We start from the raw sequence: 15651 nt of genomic DNA, 5'->3' as shown, positions 1-15651 counted from the left end.
CAGCATCGATAATTCATCGTCCAAGCTACAAAGCGCCACCCCCGAACTTAACCCCTCCAGCTAAACACACATATTTCCATATATCCATGCCGTCTCTCACAGCTTCGCCTCAGCCTTCGTCTTCGTTTCAATCTTCCGCTTCCACTCAAGATTCTGCGTCGATGGCAACGCCATCCCATCCTGATAACCGCTCGCCACATGCACTCCCTCCGGGCTCCATATCCTGCTCTCTAACAGACCTCTGCCCGCAGAGGTTCTGGGCCAGCACACCTCCTGTATCCACCATCCATCGCCCTTCATCACGGCCTCTTCGGCGTTGACGTGCACATAAAAGGCATATGACAAACTGGCCGCAGAGCCGAGAGTGTAGCCCCAGCCAAGTTGGTTGGTCAACATGATGAGCCCGTTGCGGTCCGCCTCAAATGCATGTGCCACAATATGCGCATTGGGATCATCTTCGGCAATTGGCTTATGTGGTCGATATAAGACGAGCTGGCGTCGGTCCTGAACATCTTTACCAGCGTTGTAGGCTTTCATGTCGACATTATACATGTCCAGCATCGGAAACCCTCCATGGCCAGCGTTGGGAAACAAATCCGTAACAGCCTCAACGTCCAGCTGAGGACTGGCTTCCCATTCGTCTGGTGCTCGCTGTGAGAGGATATCGGCGAATCGTTCCTGCGCTGACTTTGTCTGCTTTTCTGCGGGAGAAGGCATAGGGCGCTTGAATGTCGTTAGACAGGCAAATCTGACGTCGCCCAGTGGCCGGTCTGCATCGGACAGCGGGTAAGGGCCTTTGGGTTGACTTGATGCTTCTTTCGGTTGCCGCGCCTGGATGAACTTGGTTGCGAATGTGCGACTTGAGTGGACGTTTGTCACGTCATAAACAAACGGTCGATCCATCGCTCCGGGCTTTGTGAAAACGCCTTGAATAGACTACTCCGACACGGTTAATTTCATGGAATCTCGGCACAAGAAAAGGCACACCATAACTCACATGAATAAAAAGTTTGCCCCCTTTACCGCCGGCTTTATCCTCCTCTTCCACCGCTTTCGCCGCAACCAAAGGCGCTTGAGCGTAAACATGTCCTCCATATGCCGAAGGTGGGAAATCCACCATGTTGCCCTTTTTAAATGCATCAGAGTTGAGTTTCGCCCAGGGTAAATCTCCTCCAGGTCTCCAGGCCGATGTATGGCTCATGAACCTCTTGACGCCATCTCTGGAGCTGCTGTCGGGGACCCGCGAAAACTTCATGTACTCGGAAAAGTCCTTGCGGACAATCACGTCTTCGGAATCAGCCATTGTTAACGTTGTTGCTTTTGTACCAAGAATTAACTTGGCGTCGTTGCTCTTGATCTACACGGGTGTCCTTTTTTTTATGTACATATGCTCCAACGTCTTTCCGGGGAATAGGCTACCCAATCATGAACTTACGCGAGTATAAGTAAGGACGGCCTTTGTTATAAAGGGTGCTTACTCTGCGTGGGGAACCGGGGCTGATCTGGCTTCAGATGGACAGTTGCACTGAGCCTCGGCTCAAATCGGTAACCGCTAGCTTGGGAAAGCATGCCGCGCGCGTTGTTCGTTGCAACGGGCGCCGGTTGAGACATGTGGATCCTCGCCAAATGCCGCCGGGCTTTGATGAGTTGTAGAGAGTCTTACTGATATGACATTTTTACACAGTAGATGGCGTTGTATTACGCTGCGTCTGATGAATGTCGCCAGCACACGACTTTGACAGGTTAGATCTTCAGTCATCACGATACTAGGTTCGGTGGTAGCGTAGCACGGCGGTTTAATCAACACTGTTGCTCGACTACAGTACGGCCGCGGCGATTGTAGCAAACACAAATTACCAGGCATTCGTTGAGCTAGGGAAAATAAGCATACGATTCTACTAAAGTCTTACACGGGACTCTTACATGTTAACCGACTGGTGCTGATCAACCCACGCATTCGCTCAAAAAGACGGCAGAATTCAAATCGGTGTTCAGAAAGACTAATTGCGCTAGCGGTGATTTGACCTATAAGGGGCAAAATGATGACTTGGGGGTTAATGCCGTTAGCTGATTACTTGGGGGGTAAATGCCATTCGCTGGCTGTCTAGTCAAGCTGTAAAAGCTAGATAGTGATCGCGCAGTAGTCCAGGACGTAATAACTCAAATATGAATACACCAATTGAGATATGACGGCTCGACTCAACTGTACCCAGCAGTATCCCAATGCGACTAGCAGATAAGGTAAGCAGTATTATATAATAATGCCAAAGACGCCATGTCGTACACATGCAGCTGAGGCACAACCTACCCTAGATCATCACTCAAAAGACAATAGTGTTTTTGTTTTGGTCAGTATTTGGTATTTCAAAATAATAACAGCTGCAGCGATAATTAATTCGCTTCATCCCCAATTCACTAAATAGACACTATGATTTACCTAGGCGACCTCGCGGTTAAACGCAAAGTTTATTTATTACTATCCCTCCCTTGTGATTCGCTATTGAACGCGATTTCCCGTGTTTCAATACCACGTCAAATCGTCGTCATAGATTCCCGCGTATAAGTGATGTTACTACAAACGCCCACTCTCTTTTTCACAACAACTTCATCTCAAAAACTCACTTTACTGCAATTATCGGCATATATGAATTGATTTGTGACGTACACATTACTTACAGTAAAAATGTTTTCTTGGAAGGCGCTCAGCACACCTTCCCAAATTCGCCATGATGAGGAACATCAGCCTCTCCTCCCTCAATATAACGAGGCGACAGAGAGGCAGACTCGCCTTCATGAGAAGCTTCACACATACCAGATGCTGCGGGCTCTATCAAATGGCTACATGCCCTCCAACGAACAAATCATCACTCATCTTCGCACCTTGCTGGCAGCTGATGTTCTCAATCCGCAGACTCCCGGCTTGAGTCCCTCAGGCAGAGCACTGATTCGGACAACTCGCATTTGGCTCAGCGAACTGATCGACTTGATGAAGTCCAAAAACTCAAAAGACCAAGTCCAAGATTTTCTCTGGTACTTGGCCAAGGCACGGCTCGAAGTAGACACATCCGAGATTCATGCTAGGGCTACGATGGCGAAATGGAAGGCTGATGCGATAGCCGCTGTGGACAGTCTCAAGACCGTTGGATCGCTTCTACTTACCAATTCTGATTTTCGAATTTTCTTAACGGATCTATCTACTGTCTCCCGTGAAGTTTTTCGGGACACTGCCTTTTCACTGAGAGATGTAGCCCACGACACAGGCAAAAAGCTCGAGCCAGCCGAAGAGGAACAGCAGGCCCTTAAAAAGGCCGGTGGAGATGACCAACCTGCGCCTTCAACGGAGGATTTGCAAGAAGAAGTCATGGAAGTAGCTGAACTCGTCACAAGCGGCGCTGGTGATGTGGTAGGTGCAGCGGCCCGCAGTGCTCGGGATCACCTTCAGGGAGACGAGCAAGAGGCCCTGACATATCGCCTCAAGCAAGCTGTGCTGAAACTTCGCAAAAGGCCAAACTACTCAGATTCCGTCTCTACCATATCGCTTCTCCTCAGGCGCTATCTCAAAACCTATGCCCGTGCAGCAGCCTATACGGCTGAGGTTATTGAAGATGATGTCAACATCAACCCAGAGGCCGACGAAGCTCTGCATGATTTTTGGAAGTTGATTACATCATTCGGTAGCAAGGACGCCTGGGATCAAGTCGAAAATTCGTTTCATGAAGTTGTGGAAATTGGCCAGTCTGACCCGGCATTTGAAGATCTTGTAGACCACGTCTCTAAGCTGGTGCGGGATATCCTGATGGATCCAGACTTTTTCAGTAATGCAGAAAAGCATTTTGAAGACATTCGCGATAGGTCAAAGGAACTCGCCAGGGAAACTTCCATCAGGGATAAACTTGACGACCTGCTCTATAGTCTGAGCCTGGCCTTGCGCTCTGTGGGCGAGGATGTCGAAGTTACTCAAATCACGCGCAGTTCAGCTCGCATTGCGCACATCATCTCACCACCAAACCAATATATCAACAAAGAATTGACCTCCGATTTGATCAATGTGTTTCTTCCAGTGTTGCTACAGGCAGTTCAGTATGTGCCAATCCCACGGCTCGAAGTTTCGACTCCGGATGTCGATTTGCTTGTCGAAAATTTAATTTTGGAGCCTGGTCAGACAGTCAACAATTCCTCGTTTCTCCCGTATAGATTACAGGTTTCGACTCGGAATGACGTCGACATTCGCAAAGCTCGCTTTCAGATCCTATCAACCGTAACGTCCCTGGCTACGATCAAAATTTCGGGACTGTCTATCGCGGCAGAGGATCTGGGATACTGGCTGCAGTTGCATTCTGGTATACTAGGATTCTCGGACAAAGGAATTGCTAGCATCGAATTAGACGAGCGCGGCATCGACCTGATTCTGGATATTGAAATCGGCCAAGATCGCCTTGAAAAGATTGTCTCTCTGCGTAAGGCCAGTGTTCGTATCCACCATCTCGATTACACCCTTCGTGGCTCCAGGTTTTCATTCTTTACCTGGCTTCTTAAGCCCTTCATCCGACCCATTGTGAAACGGGCAATGGAGAGAAGCATTGCTTCCACAATCGAGGACGGATTACACACTCTAAACCGAGAACTCGTCTTTGCCCGAGAACGTTTGCGCGCAACCCAAATTGCCAGCCCAGAAGATCTATGGACTTTTGTCAAAGCTGTGGCCGCTCGACTCGTTCCCAGGCCACATCCAGACGTCGAGGCTCGTATTGGTGTGCGTCCGGAGATATTCCGCGGCCGTTATGCTCCGGGAAGCCTTGTGGAGCTTTGGGAGCGTGAGGCCCAGGATGCCAGTCAGAAAATCTACGAGTATGAAAGAGGCGGATGGCGCAATGACATTTTTGGCGTGCGAACTCGTCCGGCGTAGCTAGGCTTGGAAGAAGCAACAAGTAATCAAAGGGGGGCCTGCCGCTTTGTGTGACTGACTCGTCATATCCGGTCGTGGTGTACAGCATGAAAAACGACCTGCGGCGACGGCACAGCTGACTTTTGGCTTATACAGAGTAGGTATCCCGAATGGTTACGTGCAGCGCAAATATTGGCTGACTGCTTGGATTGAAGGAGCAAATGGGAAAGGATGGTCGTGCGAAATAGTCACCATCCATAATCGGGTATAGCGGGTGGCTTAAAGCCTGCCGTATGCTTCTTTTGTGGTTTGTTGCTGATCAATCGTCGCCTCATCGGTCAGATCCCCCAGGAATCGCCATCGTTCTCACTCGGGCAGCGAATAACCCCGCGATCTCCAAATATTGGGCTGGAATATTTAGGCGGCACATGGCCACGCTGGGAAGATCGGCTTCTCAATAGTCTGAGCGGCTTCTTGGCTTCTTCGAACCTGGGGGTTGGAGAAAGAAATGAGGTTAATGCAGCGCTGAGTTGGCGGGAGGGTTTCAGGTAACACAACAGCCTGTTGAGGGAGTGGCTGAATATACTATTGGATGACGATGCTGGCAAATTCGGGAAACGGCTTATTAGTTCGAAGGGTCGAGGTCAAAAGAGGGCTGCGGGTGCTAGCAGATAGTATGCGGCGCTATTACCACCACTACTACCTGTCATTCGGTGATACGATCAATATGACGGACGACCAGCCGGGTGAGCGCCATCGTCAGGTTTGTGGGTTAAATTAGGGTGTAAAATAAGATAAAAAAGGAGAAGAACTAGGACGGGTAACAACCAGAGAAAAACAAATGAGCGAAATGTTGGAGTGCAGCGTGCAGCACTGGTCCTTTTCCAGCTGTGGTATGGTGTGACTGGTTGACGATGTCGACATGTACAATGGACGTTTAGAAGAATGGAGCCTCGCAGGCATGCGGACAAAGGCCGATTCGACAATGCCCATCAACTGAACCAGAGCCACCAAAGACCCCAAAAAAGTGATTTATTACCGGCCTTTGGGCTTCCGTGTTCTTTGAGTGGCCAGAATGCAGTGGTGTGGCATTCACCACTAGTGCTAGCCAGGGTCGTGTCTCTGGGGCCCATGATGAACGTGACCACTTTCTCAGCTGCACGTTGGGTCTGGCCTGGCCTGGCCTGGATTCTGTCGATGCGAATCCCGCGGTTGACGATTGACGGCTGGCGAATGGCGATTCATTGTGGGAGAGAAAAGGAGGGATAGAAATGCGTCTTTTAGTGGCGAACGGGTTCTGCTGATGATGCGTTGGGATATATTGCGAGCTTGCCATGCAATGCAGCGTGCAGGTGGCCTATCATGGGGAGCAGCATGCCAGGGCAGCGATCCGATTCGACGGCATAGCGGGCAATGCGTCTGTGAGTGTGGTGTGGTGTGTGTACGAGTACGATATAATACTCAAAACATCCGGTTTCACAACAGTTTAATCTGGGGAAAAAGAGTCTGGAGCTGCCTGTTCGGAAAAGGGCAGCATTGCGTTAAACCCGAGATCTGAAAGTGAGCTGATGGACGGTATACCGTACCTGTCCTAGCGATATCAGGGTAATAAATTGAGTTTTTGACAGACGTAACCCTTCTGCAGGGAAAATAAGGTATGAATGATGTCAAGGAGCATATCCGGGACCTAGTGACAGTAGTACTGCTAATATCGACCTCTTTGGCCTCTCTCTCTGTACAAGGGACTAGAGAAAGCTTTCTCCACCAGGCTGCGGCCTTTCTGCTCGTGATGCTGATGGATTGTGGCTTCACGCTGGTGCGAGTGACGACTGTTCCCTAGGGCGCAGTCGCGCTACTAAAAATATCGCGAGACATATATGGAGACTCTTTGTCTTGCGCCTTCTCCCATGTCTGCGGATATGCACACGCTGTCTCATCCATGAGGGCAATCGTATTCCGTCCAGGCCACTGCTGCACGCTCGGTATTGTAAAAGCGATGCTGGCCGCAAAGCACAGAAGATGAATCCCGGTCGCAACAAGAACCCCTGTCGCAAAAAAAGCAGCTATAAGCTCCGTTGGCTGCAAGAGACGGGACGATGATGTCGTCTTGCAGCAAATCCTGAACCTGGGGATTTTCCTACTCTCTCCTCTTAGGGAGTCTCCAGCAACGCTAGCACACGGCGCCTGCTCGCCTGTTGTGTTCGTACGATAGATGCATCTTCCAGCGTCCACCCAACACGCAGCCCGCACCTCCAACTCGCAGATCGTGATCCCTGCTATAACCAGGCTCTGCGCATTCTCTCGTACTTCCCCGGACCATGGAATGGCCAGAAGTGGAAATCCGCTGCGTTGGCACCACCATCAATCCTTGTGATGTGCGTTGGTCCCCTTTTCTTACCAGTAGTCTTCCCTATATTGTGATGTAGCATTTATTTGGGCAAATCAATTTTGAGGCGAATAATCTCCTGGGGGGCTAGTTAGAGACAAAAAGAAGAGGGGCGAACCCGTGGCTTCGGGACGGTTGGATTGGATTGGACTTTTTTCTGCTTTGCATGAGCCTAGCTTTTCCGTTTCTGGGGGAACATGATGGAATTGGGGATGGCTTGCAGCCGTCGAGAAACGGACCTCGCCTTAGCTCGTTTTGAGGCTTCGGTCAACACCGCCCCATATTCATCCCCAGCGAACTCCCCGCTTTATGTTGCGGCCTCTCCCAGCATCTTGGTCATTTTCGAACACAACCTCACTTTGTGTGAAGGAAAAAGGCTGCCATCATAAAAAGTGAATCCGCAAGAGAAACATTCGGCTGGTTTCTGGAGCATATAGCACGGAATCCAGTCTTATAGCCTCTCGTTAGTATTGCTGCTACTTCTCAAAGGTGGCAGCAGACCTTCAGAGAGCGCTTGAGAGCCCATTTTCTGCTGCTCTCATGCCGCTCGGACCTCATATCACACTTTCTGCAGGGACACTACTCAGCCTGCAGCAGACGAAACCGACTTATCAAGTAATACATTATAAGAGCTGGAATTGACTGGGCGCCCAGGGCTGCTCCCACCGCTAGTATTTGAACAGCTGGCAGTATGCAAAGCTCGCTTGAGCCGGTGCAAACGCTAAGATGTCATGACCCTCTTGAAGCCGGCCGCTATGGTCGAGGGAGGCCAAGACAGAATAAGGCACTGTCCAAGCGTAAGAGCTCGGACTTTTTGCTGGAGGCGGCGCCGCATCGACAGCGGCTTAAGAAGAGGAGCAAGAGCAAGGGCTGGAAACTCGACTACTCTCCTATCTCAGAGAATGTTATGCAGTTCACGGTATTGAGTCACAGCACACAAAAGGCCTTTGAATTCTCATTAGACACACAATGGGCGTACAGAGGAACAAAGCGCTGTCGTCTGGGGTCTGACGTTGAGGGCCCGAACACGGCTACCGTCAGCCGCAAGAAGCGTCGCCTGAGGACGCAGCTCATCACCAGCAGGCTTTCTCAACCTTTCTCTCAGCCTGCCACGCACATCTTGAACCGAAATGGGAGACAAGTTGGCGATCGGCGGTTTGTGAAGATGGCTATTTCGCTTGACTCTAGCAGACGGGCTGCGCATTTGCAGGAGACGGCATACTTGAGGTATTCGATTATGAACTGTATGCGGAAGAGGATGGGTATCACAAGATCTCAGGACTCGGGAAAGACAGGTCAAGGAGGCACAGTGCGGCAGAGCATGGATACCTATACCAAGGCGCCATGGCAATCTCGAGAAATGAAGTCGGCTCCTGCAGCAAAGGCAGAGTCTCTTGAGACCAGTCACAAGACAAAACCAAGTTCACAAGTGGTGTCCGAGGAGGTCGCTGATATTCAGTCTGCCGAGACACTCGTCAAGGCCCCAGCATGCCGCTTGTCGAAGCCCAGAGCTCTGCCTCTTCCCTCTGCTGATGCCGATGCCACGAATGACCGTAGCTCGGCTCGCATCGACTCGACAAAATCACCAGAACCAAGGCCACCGCTGTCGTGGATGTACGACGACTGTGAGGAAGACAGCTTTGCCTTCCTCCATCTGGACGAGGAGCACCTGGACGACGATGATTCGGACGTCTATTGCGACTTTGACGCCTTGTTCGGAGCCAAGGCGACTTCGCCTGACCCCCAGTCCCCTTCGGAAGAGCATACATATGAGGAGTACATGGATGAATTAGACGGAATTTCTTGGAGGGTAGGCTGATATTTTCTCTTCCTGTATCCCTTTGCGTGTTTTCACTTTCTAGAAACAAGAGACGGCGGGAAACTTTATAAGAACTTGCATGCCCGGAAATCACTTTTTTTAAGGGCGGGGAGGGCTGGAAAATTACTGTATATTTATTCGCATGGCTTGGCTGGTGCATAAGCCAGGGATGGGCTGTATGGCTGTTTTGGGGGGGAGGCGTTCTTTTTTGTTGGATGAATGTCAAGGCTATGGGCGTTGGCGGCGGGGACCCAGAAAGTATTATGTCCCCCGGTAGTGTAATAAGCTAGGAAGTTATGATATCAAATATCCCACCAATGCATATAGTATATATAATAATCGTTTTTCAGAATCAGTTGCCGTTGGATTGCTTGCGGTTAGTATCTTCGGGGAGCTTGGAGGCCCTGGATTTTGCGATATCGCACATGGCCTTTTTGTTGAAAAAAGAAAAGAATTAGCTCCACGGTAACTACTATTTGAGATGAGATCCACGCTGGCTGTGCCTGGCCGTACCTGTAATGCAGCATCGACTTCCTTTGAGTAGTCGCCCCGTTCGATCCGCATCCTCATGTCATCCATGATCTCGGGTCGCCCTCTGCCGTTGACAAAGACGACATATCTGAGTCCCGGGAACGCTTCTTCGTATTCCCTGTTCAACGTGGCCAGCTCTTCTTCGGACCCCCCCTGGATGTTTGCCTGTTCAGCGACAGATTGCGCCGACTCGATATTCTTCTCTCCAAGACGTGGATGGGACCCAAGGACAGAGAGCAAGACTGGGTGCGGTTCTGTCTCGGCGGACTTGGCCGCGAGAGCAAGCAGTCTAATTTGACATACGTCTATCAAGTCGGGATAGGAGTTGTAGACGGCGGTGCGGATGACTGGCAGGAGGGTGTTGTGAATGGCAGGACTGGGCTCAAATAGCACGTCGAGGACCTTCGTCTGCGCCAAATCCGTGTACGAATGGAGAGCCGCAATAGGGGGGAGACGCTCCAATGGCATGATGCAATACGTATGCTTTCCTAGGGAGGAGAAGGGAACGCTAAAATGCTATATGATGCGTTGGTGTTGAGGCTGAATCGCGCCGTAAGTGGCAGAAAGCACTGAGAGCCGCTAGACGATGCCGCGGACAAAGGGCCAAGTATACGTGATTGCGCGAGGTTTGCACTGAAATCCAGCCGCAGAAAAGATCAACAAGCTCGCAAAAAGCCTTGAGCAAAAGTCACTGAACGAAGGAAAAAGAAAAACAAACGAATGAATGTGAAAAAGCAGAGTCAGACGACAGGCAAGCTCATCCCCTTAACCCCCCGCATTCCAGTGGAGCGACGAAAACCAGCGATACCGAGTTGGTAGCTTGTTGAGCGGCGGGCTTATCGACGACTATCAGCGCGTGACGTGCTTGGTCTGTGCACCATGGAGCGGAAAATCTCGATCGGGATGCAGGTCGCGCGCGAGGAGCCGCAGGCGATTCGCTGAAGAAGCTGGCAGCCTTGTTTGAGAATTCATCCAACAAGACCGTTTGATTTACAGCCATTGGCAGCTCACAGGAGATTCAAATCCAGTCGCCATGCTTTGTGGAAGTGAGTGATGCTCTATCGTCTTTTCAGCGGAATCATCTCCCTCTCGTCGCTCATTTTGCTTGCCTGCTTGCATCTCTGCTAACTCAACCTACAGTCTCCGGAGAAGCTCCCCAAGAGCCTGTCGCGTCTAAGAAGTCGGGTAAGTAGATGTGGAATTGCAATTCACACCTGGTTAGAAGGGTTGACTAACTGGCTCTTCAAAGGCGTCGTATACGAGAAGCGGCTCATAGAACAGTACATTAGCGAACATGGCGCAGAACCCAACGGCGAAGTTATAACAGCAGAGGACTTGCTGCCTATCAAGTCTTCTCGCATCCCTCGACCTCGCCCCCCTACTCTGACATCGATTCCTGCTCTCCTTGCGACATTCCAAAACGAATGGGATAACCTTGCCCTGGAAACCTACAACCTAAGGGAGCAGTTAGCACGGACGAGAGAGGAGCTCGCCACGGCTCTATACCAGCACGATGCCGCCGTTCGCGTCATTGCCCGATTGACAAAAGAGAGAGATGAGGCCAGAGATTCACTGAGCAAGGTTACTGTAACAGACGGTGCTGCAGCTGGTGAGGAAATGGTTGTGGACAGTGTTGAGTTGCTGCCAGAAGAGCTGGCAGCACAGGTGGACCAAACACATCAGAGGTTGGTGTTTCCTCATCTTGTTCCTTTTGACCTCGTTGCTTACAATTTTTTATAGCCTATCCAAGAGCCGCAAGAAGCGCCCGGTCCCGGAGGGCTGGGTTTCTACCGACGAAGTGTCTTCATTTGAGCCAACAACGATCAACTCTTTACCTGTCCCACAAGCCACGTCACTTGATCTCGAGGGTAGCTATGCGGTAGCAGGTGGATTGAATGGCGAGGCGGCCATCTATTCTATCGAGGCGGACAATGTGGAGAGGACTGTGCCTGTCAATGAGCCTGTAACAGATACCCTCTGGTCCGGGTCAAAGGTTTTCTTTGCAACCAGCCAGGGAAACATCAAAGTCTACGAGGCCGGCAACGAGATTGGCACCCTATCCGAGCACGCTGGAGCTGCCAGTGGCCTGAGCTTACATCCTTCCGGAGAGCTACTTGCGTCTGTGGGCACTGACAAGAGCATCGTGTTCTACCACCTGGAGACGATGAAGCGTGTTAGTCGAGCATATGCCGATGCTTGTAAGTTGAACTCGTCTTTTACTTCTTTCCCTTTACTTGGAAATCTGCGAGCTAATGTATATGATAGCTTTGACTACATGTGCATTCCACCCTGACGGACATCTATTTGCCGCCGGCACTGTCAACGGTGATATCAAGTTATACATGACCAAGACGCTCGAGCAGGCAGTGGTATTCAAGCTCGGTGCCCCAGTTCAGGCCATTGTCTTTTCCGAGAACGGCTTCATGCTGGCGGCTACAGCCAAGGGACAGACCAGCGTTACCATTTTCGACCTACGCAAAGAAGGAGATGCGGCAGTCTCCAAGGTTCTCGAGACGGGAGGCTCAGTACAGTCGCTCGCCTGGGACTACACGGGCCAATTCCTGGCGACTGGTGGAGCGACGGGCATCACGGTTCAGCAGTACACAAAGTCGAGCAAGAAGTGGAGCGAGCCGCTGCGGAACTCTGTGGCTGCTGTCGCGGTTCGATGGGGCGAGTCGGGCAAGAAGCTGGTTTCCCTCAATGGAGAGGGTGTGGTGAGCGTGCTTGGTGTGAAGAACTAATAGGCTGCGTATGCAAGCCACTTTTTCCGGATTTGCTTGCTTTGTTTTTTGATTTCGTCCTAATTTTAAATCTGCACACCGGGACAAACTGGAAAATTGTTAAATGAGGGGTTTTAGATTGTGTCACACGAGCTGTACATTTGAGAAAAAAAGAAGGGCATCTGCTTTATTACTATCTAGCTCTAGCTATCAGAGGAGAGCAAACAATGATATCAAGCGAAAGGCACGTTACACGCATAGTTGGCTGAATGAAACGGTCCTTTTTTTTCCAGGAGCTGATAAAGTGAAGGAGAAAAAGCAACAAGTAGTATATATTGCTCAATCCTACATACTGGGTGTCAAAGTCTATGCTTGTACGTGCTCCCTTGTTGACGCGCAGAAACAGGATCTTTTGAGAGCTGAATCTCCATTTTACATGCAAGGGAGACGCAAAGGGAGCCGGGTAAAGGCAGCTGACGCTCAGCACAGCAGCGAACCTGGGCCTGGGCTTGGGGATAATAAATAGGGGGCAAAGAAGAAGAAGAAGCAAAAATAATGAGAAAATACGACAGAGTGTCTTGGAATAATATTCTTGCGCGGTCTTCATTGGCCGCTCACTTCCGGGTCGAGCCAGGTTGACCTGATAATAGCGTCACATCTGTGGCGTTGGCTGCTCTTGATCCTCGCTGCTGCTGCCACTGCCACTGCCATCATACTACATAATATATGGCGACTCTGCGCTGTACTCTGTACCCAGTGGTAATATCATTTCATCCTTTCTCTCTCGTTTCTCTCTCTCTCTCTTCTTTCATCTCAGCTGTATTTGTCATGTGCCGGGTGTAGCACCAAGCTAGGTGCGATCGTTCGTCGTTTAATAAGCTGAGCGCACACAACGGTTCAGGTACCTCATAAGGGCAGGTACCTACAGTATTATGCGTGCATGGTTTAATTGTCAACAAACAAAGCCACGGACTCGACGCCCTCGTCAGCCTTTGTTGCCGATCCTTTGAGGGGCGCTCGAGGGAAAAAAGGAAAAAAAGAAAAAATACCACAAAATAGAATACACAGACAGTCCTTTCTTCATCTTTCTTTTTGTCCATCGCTCCAGTCTAGTTCTCGCTCATTTTTTTCTGCTACTTACTCCCAGCTGCCTATTATTGCCACCAACTCAAGACAGAGCCCGCCAACATCTCCCCACTGGCTAACGTAAACCGCCTACTGCTTTCGTTGAATCGCTCAAAGTCTATCAATCCCACGCCAAATACTGTGCGGCGGGCCCTTCTCTCGCTTCCACCGTCGGCCTTTGATCCAGCGCCACCATTACGCAGCACCCGGTGGTGAATGCCCTGCCCGCAGACAATCAGGCTGCAGAGACGCCTTTTGAGGCCCTCCAACGACGACAGAGACGCTGAACCTGCCGACTCCTTCATTTGCCGCTCCTCTCACGCTTCTCTCTACCGACGACGCCGTTTTCACAGTCTCTCGCCTCTTCGCCATCTCACGCTCTCCACATCGCTCTGTTCCAGCCGCCGATACCGAATTTCACCTCCCACGAACGAACCGATTCACCAGCAAAAATGTCGCTTGCCACGGACGACGGGCTGGTGTCAATTAGTGACGACGAGCTGATCGAAGTCCAAGTCACCCGAGCCTCCTCCACGACGAGTAGCCGGCCTGCTGCTCCCAGCTCAATATTCGATAATCTGCTCAATCCTCGGGGCATCGCATCGCGGGCGGCGCGGGCAACCATGGAGAGCTTGTTCCCCATAGCAGGCAGCAATCACTCTAGAAGACCCTCCCAATCGCATACCCGACTTCGACCGCCGCACACACAATCCACGCTTCCTCGCTCATGGACGACAACCCCAGACTCCGCCGTGATCGACCTGACAGAAGAGCCAGACTCGCCAGTCGAACGAAGAAGAACGCAGCCGACACAGACAACGCAGCAGCAGCCCTATATGCCTCCCAGGAACCCGCGGAGGACGAATTCAGTGCGGGTATCGCCGCCGCAATTATCAAGGAGCGATAGCACTTTCGTGGGGCAACAGCCGAGCTTCATAGACTTGACGGCAGATTCTCCCGACGATGAGCAGCGACCGAATCGAAACGCATGGCAACCGCAACCACCGCAACCACCACGAATCCACCGGCCGCGCCGCCACCACCACCGCGGCCACAATCATACGACCCAGGAACACTTGCTTGCCTTTGGATACATGCCTACCGGTCAGGACTTTGGCATAGAATCCTTTCGGAGATTAGCCGGCTTCATCACCGGCGATGTGATGCTTCAAAACTCCTTCACCTCCGCGCATATTGCTTCGTCGTCATCATCGCAGCAGCAACAAGAGCCACCGAAGCCCCCCTTGGAGCCTCTGCCTCCCGCAAAGGAGGGTTTCACTCGAGATACATGCACCGATCCCGACAGCGAGCAGGTGGTAATATGCCCTGCATGCAATGAAGAGCTTGCGTACGACCCTGCGGATGCACCGGCTACGCCGTCGAAGAAGAGGAAGAGGGTTGCTGGAGAGCATCATTTCTGGGCACTGAAGAAATGCGGTCACGTAAGTGGGATTTTAAATCCATGTCTTACTGGTCTATATTGCCTATATAACATTGAAACTAATTTTGGTCGACAATAGGTATATTGTGCCGAATGCTTCGAAAACAGAAGGCCGACCAAATCCAGCCCTGACGGCGTTGGTTTTCCAATGTCAATCAAGGAAAATCCCACCCATAACGACATACACTGCGCTGTGCCAGGGTGCGAGACGAAAGTGGCCTCAAAGACTGAGTGGGTTGGCATATACCTCTAAAAGGAAAAGTTTGCCCAAAGAAAGAAACAAAGAAAAGGGGAAAAAAAAGAGACGACATTTTTTTTTTGGTCTACCTATGCATATGCATATTTTTCTTCACAAATACCTCGAGGTTTGGTGATTGCATGGAAATGGGTCGATTGGATGGCATTTATATACATATGAATCTGCATGAACGAGGAGCACAGCTTTCAAATATTTTTCGTGCTTCTTCAGAGCATTAACGGTACGGACAAAGACGGATTGGAGTTTTAGGGCCAAGGGGAAAGGAATTCTTTTACGTCTTTAGTTTTTCTCTTTCTCTTTTCTTCGTTTACAGGCGTTGGAAGGGGGCAGCGACCAAGCACACAGGACAGAATATGGGGGTTAGGGATGGTTAGCAGGAACGCCTTCTTTTCTTTATTCTTTTGCCTTTTCGCTTTATGCTTGTAAATAGACGGATTTCTTCTTTTTTTCATGTTTGATATTTGGTAGTGTTTTTTTGTTACGTG

The 15651-nt window shown here is 50.6% G+C and overlaps 7 protein-coding genes across 7 annotated transcripts; 4 read left to right on the top strand and 3 right to left on the bottom strand.

The window, feature by feature from the left end:
- Positions 1 to 27: 27 nt before the first annotated feature.
- Positions 28 to 1427, bottom strand: GGI43DRAFT_132524 (thioesterase-like superfamily-domain-containing protein). Its single transcript, XM_083199195.1, has 2 exons — positions 998 to 1427; positions 28 to 936 (listed from the first exon to the last, which is right to left on the bottom strand). Exons 1-2 carry the CDS (start codon positions 1301 to 1303, stop codon positions 97 to 99), a joined length of 1146 nt encoding a protein of 381 aa, XP_083057862.1. The 5' UTR covers positions 1304 to 1427; the 3' UTR covers positions 28 to 96.
- Positions 1428 to 2553: 1126 nt separating this feature from the next.
- Positions 2554 to 5221, top strand: GGI43DRAFT_132461 (bactericidal permeability-increasing protein). The gene is made up of 2 exons (XM_083199193.1): positions 2554 to 5042; positions 5101 to 5221. The coding sequence occupies exon 1, from the start codon at positions 2684 to 2686 to the stop codon at positions 4904 to 4906; it is 2223 nt and encodes a 740-aa protein (XP_083057861.1). The 5' UTR covers positions 2554 to 2683; the 3' UTR covers positions 4907 to 5042; positions 5101 to 5221.
- A 2383-nt stretch (positions 5222 to 7604) lies between these two features.
- On the top strand, positions 7605 to 9266 carry GGI43DRAFT_132387 (uncharacterized protein). Its single transcript, XM_083199192.1, has one exon. The coding sequence runs from the start codon at positions 7963 to 7965 to the stop codon at positions 9088 to 9090; it is 1128 nt and encodes a 375-aa protein (XP_083057860.1). The 5' UTR covers positions 7605 to 7962; the 3' UTR covers positions 9091 to 9266.
- A 176-nt stretch (positions 9267 to 9442) lies between these two features.
- GGI43DRAFT_386375 (Oxo-4-hydroxy-4-carboxy-5-ureidoimidazoline decarboxylase) lies at positions 9443 to 10089 on the bottom strand (the record flags this gene model as incomplete). The annotated part of the gene is made up of 2 exons (XM_083203785.1): positions 9443 to 9520; positions 9604 to 10089. 2 exons carry the CDS (start codon positions 10087 to 10089, stop codon positions 9443 to 9445), a joined length of 564 nt encoding a protein of 187 aa, XP_083057859.1.
- Positions 10090 to 10517: 428 nt separating this feature from the next.
- On the top strand, positions 10518 to 12448 carry GGI43DRAFT_132380 (E3 ubiquitin-protein ligase PRP19). Its single transcript, XM_083199191.1, has 5 exons — positions 10518 to 10667; positions 10762 to 10806; positions 10871 to 11306; positions 11362 to 11819; positions 11887 to 12448. Exons 1-5 carry the CDS (start codon positions 10655 to 10657, stop codon positions 12360 to 12362), a joined length of 1428 nt encoding a protein of 475 aa, XP_083057858.1. The 5' UTR covers positions 10518 to 10654; the 3' UTR covers positions 12363 to 12448.
- GGI43DRAFT_132489 (uncharacterized protein) lies at positions 12437 to 13057 on the bottom strand. The gene has a single exon (XM_083199194.1). The coding sequence runs from the start codon at positions 12946 to 12948 to the stop codon at positions 12535 to 12537; it is 414 nt and encodes a 137-aa protein (XP_083057857.1). The 5' UTR covers positions 12949 to 13057; the 3' UTR covers positions 12437 to 12534.
- Positions 13058 to 13918: 861 nt separating this feature from the next.
- GGI43DRAFT_424655 (uncharacterized protein) lies at positions 13919 to 15160 on the top strand (the record flags this gene model as incomplete). The annotated part of the gene is made up of 2 exons (XM_083208401.1): positions 13919 to 14908; positions 14987 to 15160. 2 exons carry the CDS (start codon positions 13919 to 13921, stop codon positions 15158 to 15160), a joined length of 1164 nt encoding a protein of 387 aa, XP_083057856.1.
- Positions 15161 to 15651: the final 491 nt, after the last annotated feature.

Source organism: Trichoderma evansii (genome assembly GCF_050947405.1).
Source record: "Trichoderma evansii strain SZMC 28006 chromosome Unknown GGI43scaffold_19, whole genome shotgun sequence".
NCBI classification, from domain to species: Eukaryota; Fungi; Ascomycota; class Sordariomycetes; order Hypocreales; family Hypocreaceae; genus Trichoderma; species Trichoderma evansii.
Note: the sequence above shows the minus strand (reverse complement) of the source record. Positions and strands in the feature narration are given on the sequence as shown.

Excerpts from the sequence above, each read along its gene's own strand:
- GGI43DRAFT_132524 (XM_083199195.1), bottom strand. The coding sequence starts at position 1,303 with ATGGCTGATTCCGAAGACGTGATTGTCCGCAAGGACTTTTCCGAGTAC. Across the intron at positions 937-997 it reads GGGGCAAACTTTTTATTCAT|TCTATTCAAGGCGTTTTCAC; the intron begins GTGAGTTATGGT and ends GTGTCGGAGTAG.
- GGI43DRAFT_132461 (XM_083199193.1), top strand. The coding sequence starts at position 2,684 with ATGTTTTCTTGGAAGGCGCTCAGCACACCTTCCCAAATTCGCCATGAT.
- GGI43DRAFT_132387 (XM_083199192.1), top strand. The coding sequence starts at position 7,963 with ATGCAAAGCTCGCTTGAGCCGGTGCAAACGCTAAGATGTCATGACCCT.
- GGI43DRAFT_132380 (XM_083199191.1), top strand. Across the intron at positions 10,807-10,870 it reads TGTCGCGTCTAAGAAGTCGG|GCGTCGTATACGAGAAGCGG; the intron begins GTAAGTAGATGT and ends GGCTCTTCAAAG. Across the intron at positions 11,820-11,886 it reads TCGAGCATATGCCGATGCTT|CTTTGACTACATGTGCATTC; the intron begins GTAAGTTGAACT and ends TGTATATGATAG.
- GGI43DRAFT_132489 (XM_083199194.1), bottom strand. The coding sequence starts at position 12,948 with ATGAAGACCGCGCAAGAATATTATTCCAAGACACTCTGTCGTATTTTC.